The following is a 17008-nucleotide window of genomic DNA, read 5'->3' on the forward strand; positions in this document are numbered from 1 at the left end:
AGAAGTAGTGTAAGGAAGTTGGATCCTGGAAGGGTGTTTAAATGCGCTATATAAGTTCGGACCATTTACCATTTATTAGGTATCACTTTGTAGACAATCATTGATGCAATTCCAGAAGGCGGCGCCCAAAGAAACAAATTAGTAAGATGAGAATAATCAGGATAATAGGATGCCTGAAGATTCAGTTACTAAACAGTGTAAATAAATAAGTTGGAATTGTTGGGGGCTTGTTTGTTTTTTCTGTTTTGCCAGTTGTGGAAACCAGTCAAACTGGATTAACCTGTTCAGTAAACAAGTGATGTCAGGGGTCTTAAGCAAAGTTGCCCAATTTGTGTTTAAAAGAGGATTATGAACAGTTCTACTTGAGGATTGGTTTAGTCATTATCTGGTAGTATGGTGTCTTTCGTGGCTGTGGAGGAGCCTGACATAATAACTCTGATTAAGACATGGTCAAGTTGACCTTAATGGAATAATATTATTAATTTTGTTATTGATCTGCATTGTGTGAATTCTAGGATCCAGTCTGACTTACTGTATATTGCTGACTAAAATTCAGGCCCTTCGTTTTTATACTATTCAGGTAATTTTTTCTGGTTTAAAACTGTTAAAAAACAGAATTTTTGAAACTCAGTTGAATCAGGTGTGTTTGAGAGCTGATTTGCAAGTTTATTCATCTTTGGAGTGTAATAGTCATTAAATGTTTCATTTTGTGTTTAATGTTTGATTTGTTTATTGCAAACAGTTTGCAAAGTTTGACGATAGTGCAAATACACCTAGTTTATAATGAGGGTGGAAAAAATTTGAGTGCAACGTGTCTGTCTCATCATTCTACCTGATTCTTTATCTTAGTGATTTCTTCTTAGTCTGTAGACTCAGACATGTGCTACGTCTGTCATCAAACCGAAACAAATGTACCACCACCAACACCACAACTTTAACTTTAAAATCACATTTTAATAGAAATATATAAGTACATGCAGAATTTCAAGGCCAAACGTCATGTATATTTTCTGATACAAAGCCCTACAGTATAGCAGCAGTAACAGCTCCGTTTTACTTCATCAAGTGGCATAGATATTATTCAAACGTCTTTAGTGTGGAACGCTGTCATGGAGGAGGACTCTGTTGTCTTTAGCCCACTTCCTCAAAGCTCGTATGATGTATTCAACCTGGGGATTTCCTGAATTTCGCAGAAGGAGCACCACCTCTTTCAGTATCTCCCTAGAACACAAACAGGATATGTGAGGAAACAAGATTAAACCAAGAATGCATTGTGTCTAGTGTTTCTTTTATTTACACATCTCTCACATAAACAGACCATTTAAATGTCACTTTAATGAAATTGAAAAAGGTATTTAAGTGAAAAATAGACAAATATACTTGGACTCCTTGTTTGCCAATATGAGCTGAAAGATGCCAACGCATGCCCCCCTCTTGCCCTCCCAGTAGTTAGATCCTGGGTCCAGCTTCTCCAGTGCATCGAACGCTTTGGCTGCATAGTAGAACTGGCCCATCTGAAACAACAGTGATGATGACGACCAATTGCTACAAAGTCTGAGGGCCTGAATCACTGTAGCCAGAACACGGTGTTTCTGTTAGGTCTGCTCATAGACTTCACATGGGACAATTACCTTGTAACAGTCGTTGGCAATGAGCTGCAGCAGACTGAAGGAGTCTGAAGAAGTGCCCATCTTCAGATAGAGCTCCCAGGCAAGCCGGCCCTTTTGGTTCATTATGTCTGACAAGGACAGGACAAGTGTTCAGTAATCCATCATCTACAGGCAGTTTAAGCAACTGTTATAGATTTAAATTTTAAAAAATATTCAAGCTCCTGGGTAGGTTTTATTGATATGGATTAAGCCAAGAAAGGAATAAGAAATTTAAGTCCTCCATTTCTTAGAGGTATTCAGTGTGACACTAGCTGAATGTGAGTGTGACCCAACATTTTATATCGGCCTCAGGCTGCAAATCTAATGATGATGTTTGATTCAGAACTCATCCCCTGTGAAGTGTAAATGGCCCCAGCTTGGTCTTCCAGCTGAGGATCTCTGAAAGCAATATCTTATCTGTGCTTTCATATCATGTAGATGATGATACTTGTTTAATGCATACTTAAAGTAGTTTCTTTTTTATGCACCTAGTGCCTAAAAGATAAGCAGTAACCAGCAAGTGGTCTAGGAAAGCATCAGAATGATGTGAAGCACAGACACTGCCCTTTATATTGAGTTATAGTTCTCCACAATAAAACCGATGTCCTTCATCTCCATTAGATAGTTTAAAGACTTGCTGTATATTAAACAGAATACTGAATATATGAATATACTATTATCTTTGCAACTAATATACATACAGCATCGTGCCAGCCAGCTGAGATAAACATAGTCATTCTTGATCTTTTCACTCTGAATCAAAAGGAAAACCTGAAATAGACATTAAAAGTAGTGCAAATATATAAATCAATAAGAATAATCACATTAAATATAAACTGTGCAAGATGTTTGATGAGGTGAGATACCTCTTCTGCTTCTTTGTAGTTGCCAAGGGCTGCTTTAGCCTGAGCATAGTTGAAGTTGAACATATCATCATTATAGAAATAACCCTGTGAAACGAATAGCACAGTTATTTCTACTGAAAAAAGGACGAGAGCCCACATGTTCAGCGCATCGTAGTATGAATCATGGAAAATCACACAAACGCACACCTAAATAGCTGCACTACATCTGTAAAGAACCACTTGTCCTCTGAAGTTAGACCAGTGTGTGGGAGTCAAACTGATACCATGGAAAACTAACAGTGATGCTTCACTCGAATGTGCCAGATGTAATGTCTGTCCAATACTGGCAACACTGACCTTGATTGAGTTAAGATATATGAGAACATCTTCAAACTGCCTCAAGAGGAAAAAGCAGGAGGCCATACACTGTCTTCCAGGAATAGTGTCTGAAAGAACAAAACATGTTTCACACCAGTCCTTTATGGTGATGAAAGGAACATATTGAGCCGATCTCGCTTCACTGTACCGCATTCGCTCGCTGAGCCTCCGACCAGCTGAAAGAACTGCTGAGCAATTTTCAGATGATCCCTCTGATGGATACAAACACAGTAGCATGCAACATGTTCATGTCAGCCTCACTGCTATCATATTTGTTTGTCATCACGTTGAACAGAAATACTCACTGATCCAATTTCCTGTCCCAAAGCAGCATTCACCACCCCTTTCAAAATATACTCCTGAGAAAACAATAAATGATCAGAGAGAAATGTTCAGTCTATGATTTCATTGCTGTTTTAACTTCCATTTCAACATAAAAAGCATAAAAGAGACTAACTGCTCCACTAGATTTACACGCATTCAGATTCAAGTCATATTGTTGCGCTTTGGAATAAATGAAAAACAGTCACTGAAAATACTCCTCTTCAATAATCCTCTTCAGTGAAGTGGGAAGAAGAGGCTTTGTAACGGGTTTCATTTAATATGACATGATTGTGGTTTGGATTGTACCCAGTTTCCTATTGAACAGCACAGCCTTGAAACCACTCCAAGCTAAATTGTCAACCAGTGCACTGCTAATTTTACATTTATGTTTCAAAGGACAGGTTTATTATCAAATGACGGCTCAATGTCACCTGAGGAGTGGTGGGGACCAAATCTTGGATGAGACTGTAGGCTTCCTGGACGTCTTCTGTTACATGGAGAAGGTCAGTGCGAGGGTTAGGTTGCAATTAAATATAAATATCTTTAACATCGGCATAATAAACTTTCACCGTACCTTGTCTGAGATAGTAGATGACAAGGTTGAGTCTGGCCTCAGGAATCACATCGATCAGAGGAGGCAGCACCTGCAACGCCCCCTCCCCGCCACGAAACACCACCTGCAGCACACGGGGGGTTCAGAGTGTGGGAAACTACGGGAGCAAGTCACCGGTGTATGTACACACCTACACGCTCACAGATAGAGCTTGCGAAGAGCTTACCAGGTTGTGTCGGATAAGCTCCTTAGCAAACTCAAAGGAGCAGGAGGAAATGTCGATGAGATTCTTCAGTTCAGCCTGAGAGAGGGAGAAAGCGCACATAAAATCAACCCTTCACCAGTTACTCTCATCAAAGCAATAAAAAGCACAAGCAGCTACTAACCCAGCTCTACTACAGTGTATAGAGTATATAGCTCCTGTTCTCCCTTGTCGGTTGTTTAATGTAATTGTTTTTTAATTGAACAGCTAAAATACTGCTGTGCAGCGGTACCTCGGCTGCCTTGCCATTGTAGAGCCTGAAGTGGTTGCAGGCCTTTAAGTTCAGGGCAATGGTGGAGTCAGGGATGCTCTGCAGGTACACAGCCAGCACTTCTTGGGACACGTCGTAGTAGTCCAGCTTGTAGTAACACAGAGCCACATACACCTTCAGGGCAAGGAAATCTCTGAGAAGACATGATTTATTGGGGGAAAATAAGTTAGATTTGCTGTTTTATTGATGACTATTCGAAACAATGAAGTTCTTGATCCCATTACTCAGAATGCATTGCAATGCCAATAACAGCTTATTAAGAGCAGCCTTTACAGTTTTTCTTTTAAAAAACCTACTGTACAAATTCACTTTATTTCATAATAAATTAGTAGAGTATTATAAAGACTTATACTTTTTATGTCATATGACGTTTTAGGATGCTGACTTTCCTTATTGTTTTGTTGCGTGTAAAAATCTATGCTTTTCTATTTGAAAATGTGCAGCTTTGTTAATACAGACAGTCAATCTACAGTAAAGTAATCTATCAGCAGGTCCTCAGAACTGGTACGTCTAAAAGCCGTACAACACAGGAAATCTAAAACTGCTATATTAACACTTATTTCTTCAAAATGGTATTTGGAAAGTACAAGTACAAGAGCAGCAGGGCTGGGAAACCTATTTAAAGAGGAGGGCAAATCGAAGACCTGTTCTGCAGTAGAAGGCGTTTATAGATGTCGATAGCCTCCTGGTAGTGGGACCGCATGTAGTGGATGGATGCCAGGCTCAGCTGGTCCTCTGTCACATCTTCTAGGTTCTGGTGAAAACTCATGAGCCTTTTCTCATCATTAAACTGACACGATATGTAGACAAAAGAAAAATCAGAAACACATTACACACATTATAGTGAAGCAACGAACAGTACAACAAAAAAGCACTATCATTGTTTGTTTTCCAACCTTGTGAGCCAAGTGGAAGAGGAGTCTGTTTTGGAGCGGGGATGTTGGTGCTACGAAGAAAAACAGAAACTCAATTTAGTTTGACAGAAATACACAAAGGAGGCATAGTTCACTAATAGCATACAGTAATCTTGCTCTCAGGAGCCACATGACTGACAGCCCTGTTAGTGATTGAGAATAGAAATTACTTTACAGGTGAACAAAAGGTTGTAAACATTTACAACAAAGTTAAGCAAACTTTGCCTTGTGAGTCACCAAATAGCAAATGATGGCTATTGATTTTACATAAACTTGATATCTGGGTTAAACTGATTGTTATTTATGTTTTATTTTTTTTGACTAGTATATACTTGGGTTATATTTATTTGCTGCTCTCTAGCTCACCAGTTTTTAAAAAATAGGAAATGGCACCATCTATGGTCAGAATTGTAATAAATGTATTCAGCTAAATGACTTTATTTGAAACTCTTACCCTTGGATGCTGCCTCCTCAGCTTCTTTATAGAGCCCTAGGAAAAACAGGGAACAGGCTAGATAGACCCAGACCTCCGCCGGACATTCAGGTGCTGAGGTCAGAGACTTGTACTCCTGTCACAACACACAGCAATAAAGAGATGTAATAGCAAACAGTAACAGGTCTGGCAGATCTGCAGTGAACCCGTAAAAACAAGCACCTTAGCCTATGAATATCACCAATAGGTAATGAATCCCTGAAAGAAGTAGCATATGTGGTGACATTAAGGCCTTTGGCCTTCTAACCTTTGTTTCTACATGTACAGCTGTAGCGTATCTGTCAATGTTAGAGCAGGCAGGACGAGCAGGTCTGTTGAAACTGCAGCTGCAAACATCCATTCAGAAACACACACATGCATAAATACCTCCATCGCTCTCTTGTAATCACCCAAGTGAAAGGCACAGTAGCCGATCCAAAGATCTGCATGCTCCCCTTTCTCTCCGATGCTCCTCTGAAACTGTAGGAGACGGTACCAACAACACATGCTCCATAAAACTTCCGGAACTTCTGCATTTTTCCATCTTTGCTTGTCCAGATGTTGTTCAGCTGTGTTACGTCACACGGCAGCCCGTGCGTCTAAGTAACCTACCTCTAGCAGTGTCAGGGCCCCCAGGTAGTCTCTCTGCTGCAGGTAATCCTCCACCCGGGGAACCTTGGATTTGTTCTTCTTTTTCTCACCCGTGCTCAGCGGCGTCTCTCCTCCCACAGCGGGCTTCACGCGAGAGAGGATCTGCCACGGTCCGAAACCGACATTAGCACACTGCCATGGCATGAACTTACATTGACCAAGAATGTTAACTCACCATGTCAGCGACTCTTTAGGTGGTGCCGGTTGCTAGCTAAGACCTGTCAATCGCTGAGCTAGAGGTGTTGTAAACTGATCATGTAAATGTTACGGTGGCTTTTCCTAGCTGGTAAACAGCGGTTAGCTAGTTCAATCCCTAATTCAAGCCATCCAAGATTTTATTAACAATGAAACACAAATACAGTGTATGAAAGTAGTCAAATGAAAAGAATCAAAGTTGCATTTTCTTACTCTAACGGTCTCTAGTGAAGTAATTGACAAGCGAAAGATCTGTTAGCGTTAGCAAAGCCCTAGATGATAAGTTGCAGTAAGCACACGTCGTTTTTCCGCTGATATATTTTCAAATTAAAGGCAAAGGCAAATAATTTGCCATTTTAGTGAGGAATGTATGCGATGAAATATCTCACATTATGATCGTATGAAAATAGAGGTTAGCGATACAAATTTAAATAAAACTATAACGCTTGGACTATATCTCACAATATTGACAGTACGTGGAGTTTGGCGAATCACAGGAAACCGTTTGTTATGTTTTTATAACTTGACACAACGGTTAGCTTTGTGTTGCATAGCAACGGAACAGAGAGACAATCCTATGGTAGCGTTAGGGTGTTTTATACTGTAGAAGCTGACAAAATATATTAGCAAGTAAACGCACAAATTATTCAACAATAGACCAAACATGCCGATAATCGTTGTTTTTTGTATAGTATTAATTACTGTTACTCTCCTTGCTGTATCACACGTGCCCCAGTGGCCTAATGGATAAGGCACTGGCCTCCTAAGCCAGGGATTGTGGGTTCGAGTCCCATCTGGGGTGTGTCATTTTGTGTTCCTGCTTTATTAAAAGTAACATCACCGAAACAGATTTTAGGATCGCGTTTCGTCATAACAAGCAATTTTCTATGATTTAGCTATAAATAATTTGTTCTGTTGTATTTTTGGTTTATTAATGTACTGCCAGTATCTTGGTTTATAAATGTGCTTCAGTATTCCCTTTTTAAACCAGTCAGATCTCAGCCAGTGTAGGTAGAATAGCAAGAAACATCTAAAGCCTAAATATATATGTCCGATAATGTCTGATAAAATAGTAGCCACAGAAATAGTCTTGAATATTGAAGCCATTTAGTGTTTTCATTAATGGAGGATGAATTAAAATATATGAAAACATTTTGTCTAATGTAAAAGTTTAATTTTTATTGACCTATAAATATACAATGTGCGTTTATACAATGTGAAGAAAGTAATTTATCCAAAATATTTTTAGACACATTTTAATACAGTTTTATTTAATGTGTGGCATATGCAACAATTCTATGCATTTCTGTGAGAGTCACTTTGGCCTCAGGTTGTTACTGGACAGAAAACACAAGATCTAATGGTCAATATGAGGCTCATATTATTTGAATATTGTAAAGTAAGGTCTAATTTAGATACATGCAAATGTTCTTTCTGTCACAAACTGTCCTTCAGGAAGATAACAAACTCAATCTCAATTCACCCAGAGGAAGACGCAACCATGAAGGAGATGATTGTCGTCATGCTGGTCATTCTTAAAGGTTTGTGCAGTTTTTCTGCAAAACATGTCTTAGTTAACCAACTGATGAACTGGCAGCAAGCTCAGCAGTACTGTCGTACCTACTTCACTGACCTTTCACCCCTCAGCAATAAGCTGGAGGATCAGGTGTTCAGAGGTTCTGTCAGTCCGAACAGTTGGGGGTGGATCGGCCTCTACATGGATTCCAGAAGCCCCACTGGGTGGATGTGGTCTGGAGGAGACAATGCGACTTACATAAACTGGGGCTACCAAATGTATTACAATTATTATCCTTATGTCTTTTGGATGGCCAATCAATGGTATCCTGGTTTAAGAAACGACCTGCACAGTTTCTTCTGCCTGAACATGACGGTGGTGGAGGAGAGGAAGACCTGGGAGGAGGCTCTTCAGTACTGCAGAGGGAACAACACCAACCTTGTTAGACTGATATCTGGGACCCAGCGCCTTCTAGCCGCGAGCCAGATCCAGAAGCAAAACATCAGTGGCCCGGTGTGGATCGGCCTGCGTTACCTGAGTGACCGCTGGCTGTGGGTGAACAGCGATGATCCGGTGTACAGGGACTGGCCCCAGCCAGAAGGTCAGAACTACCAGTGCTCAGCAGAAAGACGCTGTGGAGCTCTCACCACACAGGGACTGTGGAAGAACGTGGACTGTCAGGAGACGCTCAACTTCATCTGCTTTTGAGTGTGAGAGTGAAAACATGGAGTCAATCCTAAATAAGTGCTAAATATGTTATTATGACCTATAAATATGATAAGTCTCTGTTTTAGAATTGATTAAATTAATAGTAAATTACATAATGATATTAAATTGTGAATGTTAACATTTTTATGTAGACACAAGAACTTTTTTAACGTGCCTCTCTTTTTTATGCTAATTTTGAGAAAGTGATTTTTGAGGTTAAGAAGTCAATATAATATTACATGAAAATCACCATGCTGACAAAACTGAAGGATCCAGTTATAAAATATAATGAAATTTGTGCATGTAAGAAAACTGACTGACTGACAACACACAGGACAATATTAATATTTGTCTAGTAGTAAGTTTGTATAGTCATTAGTGTCTTTTTAGAAGTCTTTATGTAGCAAATATGTTATCTTAGCAGATCATATTGTGTAGTAGTTTTGTATTTGTTGCGTTTGTGGTTTCTGTCTCAGGCTCAAATAACACTGATTTAATTACTGTAATCACCATATCCAGGTTTCACAGCTCTTTATGCGAGTGAGAAATAACTAAATATATACTGGTTAGTATGTATTGTCAGTAAATACATACTTTAGTTAGTAAAATGTTTAAAATCAAAGAGCTAAAAAACAGGGGTTTGTTTTTACATACTGCTTTGCAGAGGTCAAAACATTTCCTAAACAAATGTACAGGTAAATTAAAAGGATTTACTGACTTTCCAAAATCCAGACAGCTTTATTTTACAAGCATCACATTTGTTAACACCTTGAATGACCTCTGTTGATGTATGTGTCCAGTAAAACCATTAAGATCCCTGCAGCACACACAGACACACACACAGACACACACTCTCTAGGAAGAATTTGTGAATCTCTACATAACAATGCTGTGTATATTGAAACTACGTTAAAAGATTGAATTTCTTTGCATAGTTTTACCTGTAGCAAACAGGGTCACTTCCTGATAGGAAACCACCTAATGGTGCCACCACCCAAAGTGGTTGTGGTTCTAAGCTGATCCAGTTTGACTGATAACAGTGTGTTTTACAGTTACCATGTGAAGTGCATGTTCCAGACTGTAATCCGCTGTGATGCACAATCGCTGTCTTTCTCTCATTGCTACTCTGTGGGGTGAAGCTGACGCAGGTCGGTCTCTACAGAGGTGCAAACAGACGATAGATGTGGTTCAGAGTGTCGTAAAGCAACAGCAACGTCTCTGTTAAACCTGCACCTGGTTGTGGGTGGGAGCCTGTTACTTGTTACTGTTAGGACCAAGGAAAATATCAGCACCACTAGTGACTAGCCTCATTGCTTTTAGCTTTTACAACTGTTGAATATAGAAGTTGTTCCCCTCTTGCCTGAATGTGATGTCATCAATATTCCACATATTTGGTAGATTGTGCTTAGCAGCAGAGTTTGTACTGGTTGAACTTAAAATAATAAGATGTTTGATAGTAGCGGCTTCGTACAAATACAGATAACAAACATCAGGTGCTTTTATAAAGAAGGACATTTATTGACGTCAGAACCCAGACAGGAGGAGTCAGAGTCAGGCTGGATCTGAATACCTACAATAACAATGACCATATACAATATAGTCACAACAGAGGAGAGGCAAACGCTGACGATGCTGATCAGTGAGGTGAAAGGTAACTTAGAGCACACGTAGGTTAGAGGAACACATTTCATATCACACAGCCAACCCCGAGCCGAGGGAAGTCAACCCCAGCTGTTCTGGAGACGGTTATCGGCTCAGCCTGTTCTGTGCAGCTGTTTTCCCCCCTACTCACATTCATGTTGATTAATACTAGAATACTGTATCACATGTTCACCTTCATGTTATATCACAGACCAAACTGGTCATTAATAACCTCTTGTTTATGTTAGATCAAGAATTTTAGTTTTAGGATTATAGTTGGGGTGAATTTTTATCAAAATGTGATTTTCTTTTCTCCACTAGTGAGACCTTTCATTTGGCATCTTTTCTATAAACATTCTTAGTAATACATGTAATATATAAAAATGTACAAGCAAAATAAAAATAAAACCTTCATGTTTTACAGGCAAAGGTTGAGTCTCCAGTAAACAGTACAGTCTCCATAAAGTCAAAATGGTTGGAAACTTGTAATTTTTAATAAAGGCCAGAGTAGTGATTAGGTAATGCTTGTAAATGTGATTTGAATATTTCAATTCAATCATCATGACAAAAGTTTAGAAAAACAAGTGCTTGTGTAAACACAGGAAACAATGCAAATTTTTAATAAACGTGTCCTGTGGAGTATTCTTGTTAACCTTCATCCAACATGTTAAAATATTTGAAGTACCGTTACTCCTGCCAGCTGTAAGCAGACTAATAACCAATTGTTGTGTTACCCTTGTGTGCACAATAATTACAAAGTGAAACATTGAACATGTCCCCATGGTTCTACTAATGGTTAAAAACTTAGTGTCGCTGTCATCATGGAGACAACATTACACCACAGTGGTATGAAGTTCAGCTTAGCATAGTTTTGAGCAGCACAGCATCAAAGGCTTTATTGTGTTTTCTAAAAGGTAGAATCGCTTCCCACAATGCAACTGTGCGAGTGCTTGTGATTGTCTTAGCCTGAAACAGATACTGGCCTTCTACATCTGCTCACCAATTAACCAGTAGCAAGCAAACATTGCTCAGACTTCGAGCTTCATAACAGTAGGAATCACGGCGCCTCTTTTGCCATGTATGCTGCGTTTGGTTCTTCCAGCAGATGCACAGCAACCCACCGAGTCTCCCGTGTTTCTATTATCAAAAGCAACTATGCTGCCCAGCAGAGACACAGCCTCTCTCTAGGGACATTGTTGAGTGGGGGACATAAACAGTAAAGGTAAACAGGTATCACTGTAGTCTGACAACCAACAACGCAGGAGTGTGTCAGGTCAACACAATCTCTAATGACACAAACAGGCACATTTTCACATTTAAATAACATGAACGCACACACACCGTGCTACCATCTACTCACGCAATCCTTTGCTGAACTTCTCAGTAGTGCTGGCTCACCCTCTAAAATCCTCTTCTTGGTTTCCTCTTGCATGAGACTTGTTGTCAGGAAATATCTTGATCAGTTCTTAATTCATCCATTTGTGCAGCGGGAAGCTGTTCAGGACTTGAGGCCCATTTGAGCCATCAGCTGTTCATAGACAGTCCAAGCCATAGCAGCCATTAGAGTGCGTCGAAGAGACCTGGGTACAGCGCCACGAAAAAACCCATTCATACCGTACTCCTAAAGACAGAGAGAGGGAGAGAGAACACATAGAAGGTGGGTTTAGTATAAAATAAAACTACCATAATAGAGACACTATTTGTTAACCTCTCACTTATACAACTTGTACATGTATCGAGAGAAAATCGGTGTGCTATGATTCAATAAGTCCAAACCTTGTAAATGTGCCTGGCTGTGTCTCTCGTGCTCCGCTGGGATGAGCTGACCTGAATGTGGGTTTTCACCACGTCTGCTGGCTGAGTGACCAGCGATGCCAAGACACCTGCCACTACGCCACAGCTGAAGTTTACCAGCGGCGCGTAAGGCGACGAAGACACCTCTGAGAAGAGAAAAGCCAGATAACACATATACAGCTTGGAACATTTTTAACATTGCCTAATTAATTGTAATGGCTGGTAAAACTAACCAGCAGTGGCACTGCACATGGGAATATTTTCTCTGCAGTAGACGCCAGTGAATTGTCTTTTAATCTTATTCACATTCATTTCCATCTGCTGATGTAGGCTCTCACCTTGAGGCAGTGCTCTCTTTGCCTGGCTGTAGAACATGACGTAGATGCCGGAGAATGGAGCATCTCTGAGCAGCGTGGCAGTCAGGCCTGAGAAGAGAGCCCTGAACCCCTCCGTCTCATACATACTCCTCAGAGCACCAGCGACACTCACGTAGTTAAATTTTCCACTCTGCAACACAAAATAATCTACCATGAATACTGGACATGATTATTTCACACCGTGTAACACATGGGAACAATAAGTATAGTTTATCTATAGACTGCCAGCAAATTGGCTCAATAATTAAACTTTAAGCCAGGTGTAGGGACATATTTTGGGTTAGAAGAGCAGCCACTGGCCTCAAAGCGTGTCTTGATGACCGTGAACGGCAGCATGCAGACACCAGCCACAGCTCTGGCCCCGGATCCAAGCAGAACGGCCTCAAAAGCGTTGGGTGGCTGGTCCAAGAAGAAATGCTGCTTCAGGGAGTAGAAGGTGCTGAAGTAGATTCCAACACCAGGAATGCAGCGAACGAAAGACTACCAGAGAAAAAATAAACTGTTTATTATTAATCTCTTGTTTTACTTAATATGATGCAGTTAAAGGCTTTAGCTATACAACACAGCAATAATATTGTTATTAATATCTAACATTAAACAGTTTACAGTGACGCTGATTACTTTGAGGTTAGCAGGAGAGTGCTGTGTTTCTGATTATATTTTGTTTAGTTTAGGCTATTATAAATTAATTAAGGGGGTGTAGTTTGTCCTATGTATTCATTCTGTCTGATAGACAGGGCAAGAGGGGGAGATAATGCTAATGTAAACTGGAAAGATGAAAAAGAAAAAGAAGCCCTTGGTGACAGCTGTCAATGAAAAATGTGCAACAATAGACACAATGCATATAGTAAACAAAGCAGTAACTCACTGGTGAAACGCCCTTCCACAGACTGAAGAACTTCTCTGTCCTAATGACGTTGACAAAAACAGTAAACATCCCCACCTTCGGCGCGCTGCAGCACATAGGATTAGGAATTATTAAAAAGCACGTAACAATTCAAAACTGACATGAGATGAACCGTTTTTCATGATTTTAATAATATGCCCCACAACAGCATCACCACAGAAATACTCCCCTAGAACTAATGACCTTAAAATTAATACCCAGTTTCTACTTTTGGCTGATTTCCTGCTCCTCTCTTTACAGGAGGAAATTGCAGCGTAGCAGCCTGACAGTATGATTACATGGTGCTTGTGTGACTAATTGTCCTATATGGGTCGAAACTGCAGATTCAAGCTGGCGCTGCCTGACAACTTTGCTTCGCCATGCTGTGTGTGTGTGCTGGTTATTTTATCATACACGCCAGGTGTTCAAGGGTCAAAGCAACAGCGATAACACATGCAGAGGGGGAGAGCGATAACACTAGGGACGTGCCGATATGCATATATTTACTGAAATATGTATCTGCGCAATGTGTGCACACCCCGGCTTGGCATTGTTCTGCAGGGTCTGTAGCCGTGTCTTGACCAGATCCAAAGGCTGGAAGAGCAGTGTGGAGCAGGTGCCGCTGAGAGAGCCACACATGAAGGCTTTGAGAGCCGGATGAGCCTGAGGAGGAAGACGGGCAGAGAGAGAAAACAGGGAAGGACGGATGAATGTAAAGAAAAAAACATGCAATGGCAAAAAAAGAGAAAGGAAGACAGCATACAGCAAGGATGTAGAGAGAAACAGTAAGAGAACATATAGAACATCAGTCACAGCACAATAAAATAAAAAACATCACATGAAAATGTGATAAACAACATCTGTGTATGTGACTGTGTTGGTCAGCTTTTTGTTCAGCCCCATAAATGCCACAAAAGGTGCCACGACAGCAATGTGTTACACAATGATAAACAGGAGCACATACACATACTGGACCTAAATTTCAATATGAATAAAGTGATGTAACATTTCCATCACAACAGAGGAGAGAGCAGATTATCACACTGGGGCGATGATGAAGATGCGCAGAGACAAACCACCCTACGTACACAAACAAAGGGGAGACAGAACATGGTCTGTGGTTACATGCCTCATGGTCAAACAGACAGAAAGGGCATGAGACACAGATACAGACGAATAGGATTCAAATGATGCATCTGAAATTAAACACACAAGTCATATAGGAAAAAAATGTAAACATGCTAAAAATAATAATAATATTAATGTGGTCACAGCAACAAACAAAATAAACAACCTGCAATATACATAAAATGTCTGACATCCAAAACAAGATCCAGCTTCTATAAACACACACACACAAACACTCTCACACACCTACCTTCATGAGGCTGCTGGGGGCTCGGCTCTGAGAATCCTGGTTTTCCTGCATTTTGCTCTTTCACCTCCCTTTCACCGTCATTTACAGACAGCGGGCTATAAAATAAACCTCCATCTCACTCAGACCTCTCTCTCTAACTCACAATGGCTTTCCTGCTTCTTGATCTCCCTCCCTCTATCCTAGTTTTGCAGCCAAAGCAGAAGCTTAATCCAGACTGCACTCTTCCAGGCGCTTCTAGCTTTATCTTTTAGACACAGACACACACACACACACACACACACACACACACACACACACAGTATTTTGGGCTCCCCTCCTTCGAAGCTCACTGCTAAATTGCATCTTTGTCAAACTGCATGAGTCATAAAATGGCTCTGGATGTGTGTGTGCCCGTGTCTATCTGTTTGAGGGGGCTTTAAATATGGGTCAGTGAAAATGCATGTACGAGAAGTCTACTTGTGCAAGGTATTAACATCCACGTACATGAGAGCGACCATGCATCTCTCTAAGGTGACAAGAAAACAAGATGTCCAATTTTAATCTAATCCAAGTTTTAAATGTAATGGTATTAATTACATGTGTGGGTGGATTGTAGGGTAATTTAGATTGTTAATCAGGCAGCTTCAGAATTTAGATTTATCTTAAAATTAGGGTTTTTCGTTCACATGGTCAAGAAATCTCTTATTTTTAAAAGGTCTTTAAAAGAATTGACCATCTATGACACGTCACTGGCAAGTAAATAACAGATAGATATAAAGATAATCCTAAAGGGCCCAGCTCATTGTCAGATGATGGGACCCAATTTACTGATCAAGCCTGATTAAATGTATGTTTGTTCTAACCTGCCGAATGTTCTGTGTGCGTGTGTCAGAGAGAGAGAGCGCACATGAGTGTCAGTATCACGGCAAACAATTAAACTCACCGCTGCGAACTCCATCTTCGACCTGGATTCTGGACGCGGAGAGTCCAGCTTTTCGCCCGCTGCCGTCGTTTTGGTTGATTTCTGCAAACTAGAGCGAGAGAAACGCAGAGCGCAGACACCGGTCAAAACCAAGAAGGTCGTTAGCAACGCCTCGCACGCCGGTAGCACTAAGCTAGGTTAGCTAGCTAGCTGTCAGAGTACAGTAAGGCTACAGGAAGCAATGACAACTGATGCTTTTATGTCAGAGACATGCGACTGAGAAATCAAACGCCAATGAGTTTCCATTAAGCTACAATACATCGTTTTTGACCAATACGCTATAGCACAGTGCTTAGCTAGCTAGCACGTTAGCTCCTCTCACCTGACTGTTAGGGGCTGACGCTCTCGTCCTGCACCGGCATCACAAACGCCATGTTGTGATTCGGCGACATCGTTACGAAACTTCAGCACATAACGGTTCAATTGCGACCACGCTAAAAAGCCAAACACGGGGAGCGACTCCCTCGCGAGGCTAACTAGACACGGCAAAACAGCGCGTCGGCTGCAACGTCACTCGTAATTGGCGCTTCCGAGTCAGGATAAGTTACGGAACGTGCGCGTTTCTCCCAATTATGTGTAACACGTTGTTAGAGTCCGTTTTCAGGCAGAAGCTTAAAGCGCCGCTGGCGCAGTGCAACGTGCGGGGCTGCTACTGTTAGCATGTGGCTAGTTAGCAAAGTTCACAGGCAGCACCGCAGTAAGTACTGAAATACAACTGGGAGGTACTGGGATATTTACGTCATTTTTGTGTTACTATTTTTATGTTAGTTACCGCTACATTTCACAGACTTTAGAGTATTTGGAATTTGTAATAAATTGCACATTGACTATATTGTGCGAAGACTAGTTTATTTTAATTTCTAAAAGCTTGTTCGATGTACCTTCACTAATGAGCGCAGGGCGCCGCTGTTGTTCCATGTACGATAAACCAGCAGCTTTTAACAGGTGTTGGTTTGAGCCTACAAACAAACACCTACTACGTAAACACGCTGTGTGTGAAGGTTACATGCATGTTTTTCTTTATAGTTCTTGATTTATCTTGTATAGTATCATAATTATTTGTGAATACAATGCTTTTAGAGCAAAAGTTTCTATCCCCCATTAATGTAGTCATTGTAGATACCAAAATCACGTGATTGACAGGCGTGAGGAAGCGCAAGGTGTGTCGTGTTAAAAGGATTTCTTTTGAAGTATAACTTCTGCTCAGCCATCAGTCACTTTTCATGCCACGAC

At 40.7% G+C, this 17008-nt stretch overlaps 3 protein-coding genes and 1 non-coding gene across 7 annotated transcripts; 2 read left to right on the forward strand and 2 right to left on the reverse strand.

Annotated features, from left to right (window-relative positions):
* Positions 1 to 933: 933 nt before the first annotated feature.
* Positions 934 to 8265, reverse strand: ift56 (intraflagellar transport 56). 2 transcript variants are annotated; one of them, XM_029148430.3, is made up of 19 exons: positions 6728 to 7298; positions 6495 to 6632; positions 6281 to 6421; positions 6056 to 6148; positions 5651 to 5765; positions 5179 to 5228; positions 4927 to 5072; positions 4244 to 4415; positions 3976 to 4050; positions 3771 to 3873; positions 3628 to 3683; positions 3178 to 3231; positions 3021 to 3084; positions 2852 to 2940; positions 2516 to 2599; positions 2351 to 2420; positions 1632 to 1738; positions 1381 to 1514; positions 934 to 1221 (listed from the first exon to the last, which is right to left on the reverse strand). In XM_029148430.3, exons 2-19 carry the CDS (start codon positions 6495 to 6497, stop codon positions 1092 to 1094), a joined length of 1686 nt encoding a protein of 561 aa, XP_029004263.1. In that variant the 5' UTR covers positions 6498 to 6632; positions 6728 to 7298; the 3' UTR covers positions 934 to 1091. The 2 variants fall into 2 exon arrangements, with proteins under 2 accessions (XP_029004263.1, XP_055365340.1); XM_055509365.1 differs by lacking the exons at positions 6495 to 6632; positions 6728 to 7298 and adding an exon at positions 8148 to 8265.
* On the forward strand, positions 7244 to 7316 carry trnar-ccu (transfer RNA arginine (anticodon CCU)). The gene has a single exon. It is a non-coding gene; the product is annotated as a tRNA-Arg (tRNA).
* LOC114854246 (secretory phospholipase A2 receptor-like) lies at positions 7875 to 9869 on the forward strand. The gene has a single exon (XM_029148482.3). It carries the CDS (start codon positions 7875 to 7877, stop codon positions 8736 to 8738), a length of 864 nt encoding a protein of 287 aa, XP_029004315.1. The 3' UTR covers positions 8739 to 9869.
* On the reverse strand, positions 8148 to 16886 carry slc25a38b (solute carrier family 25 member 38b). Of its 3 annotated transcripts, XR_008694975.1 has the most exons (11): positions 16098 to 16886; positions 15737 to 15824; positions 13975 to 14099; positions 13419 to 13503; positions 12851 to 13030; positions 12512 to 12680; positions 12156 to 12319; positions 11740 to 12000; positions 9795 to 9894; positions 8565 to 8687; positions 8148 to 8446 (listed from the first exon to the last, which is right to left on the reverse strand). XR_008694975.1 is itself a non-coding variant. In XM_029148442.3 (7 exons), the coding sequence occupies exons 1-7, from the start codon at positions 14863 to 14865 to the stop codon at positions 11878 to 11880; spliced, it is 897 nt and encodes a 298-aa protein (XP_029004275.1). In that variant the 5' UTR covers positions 14866 to 15058; the 3' UTR covers positions 10233 to 11877. The 3 variants fall into 3 exon arrangements, 1 of the variants encoding a protein (XP_029004275.1); XR_008694962.1 differs by lacking the exons at positions 15737 to 15824; positions 16098 to 16886 and adding an exon at positions 14815 to 15058; XM_029148442.3 differs by lacking the exons at positions 8148 to 8446; positions 8565 to 8687; positions 9795 to 9894; positions 15737 to 15824; positions 16098 to 16886 and adding an exon at positions 14815 to 15058 and having other exon boundaries at positions 10233 to 12000.
* Between the last annotated feature and the right edge of the window lie 122 nt (positions 16887 to 17008).

The sequence above is a fragment of the Betta splendens genome, chromosome 1 (genome assembly GCF_900634795.4).
Source record: "Betta splendens chromosome 1, fBetSpl5.4, whole genome shotgun sequence".
Taxonomy (NCBI): domain Eukaryota; kingdom Metazoa; phylum Chordata; class Actinopteri; order Anabantiformes; family Osphronemidae; genus Betta; species Betta splendens.

Bases quoted from the DNA above. Each gene is read 5' to 3' on its own strand.
- ift56 (XM_029148430.3), bottom strand. The intron at 5,229-5,650 runs GTAAGAGTTTCA...TTTTCTTCGTAG, and splicing joins TGAGGAGGCAGCATCCAAGG to CACCAACATCCCCGCTCCAA. The intron at 1,739-2,350 runs GTATGTATATTA...TGTCCTTGTCAG, and splicing joins CAGCTGGCTGGCACGATGCT to ACATAATGAACCAAAAGGGC.
- LOC114854246 (XM_029148482.3), top strand. From the start codon at position 7,875: ATGGTCAATATGAGGCTCATATTATTTGAATATTGTAAAGTAAGGTCT.
- slc25a38b (XM_029148442.3), bottom strand. From the start codon at position 14,865: ATGCAGGAAAACCAGGATTCTCAGAGCCGAGCCCCCAGCAGCCTCATG. The intron at 13,031-13,418 runs GTGAGTTACTGC...TTTCTCTGGTAG, and splicing joins TGTGGAAGGGCGTTTCACCA to TCTTTCGTTCGCTGCATTCC. The intron at 12,001-12,155 runs GTTTGGACTTAT...CTCTGTCTTTAG, and splicing joins CAGCCAGGCACATTTACAAG to GAGTACGGTATGAATGGGTT.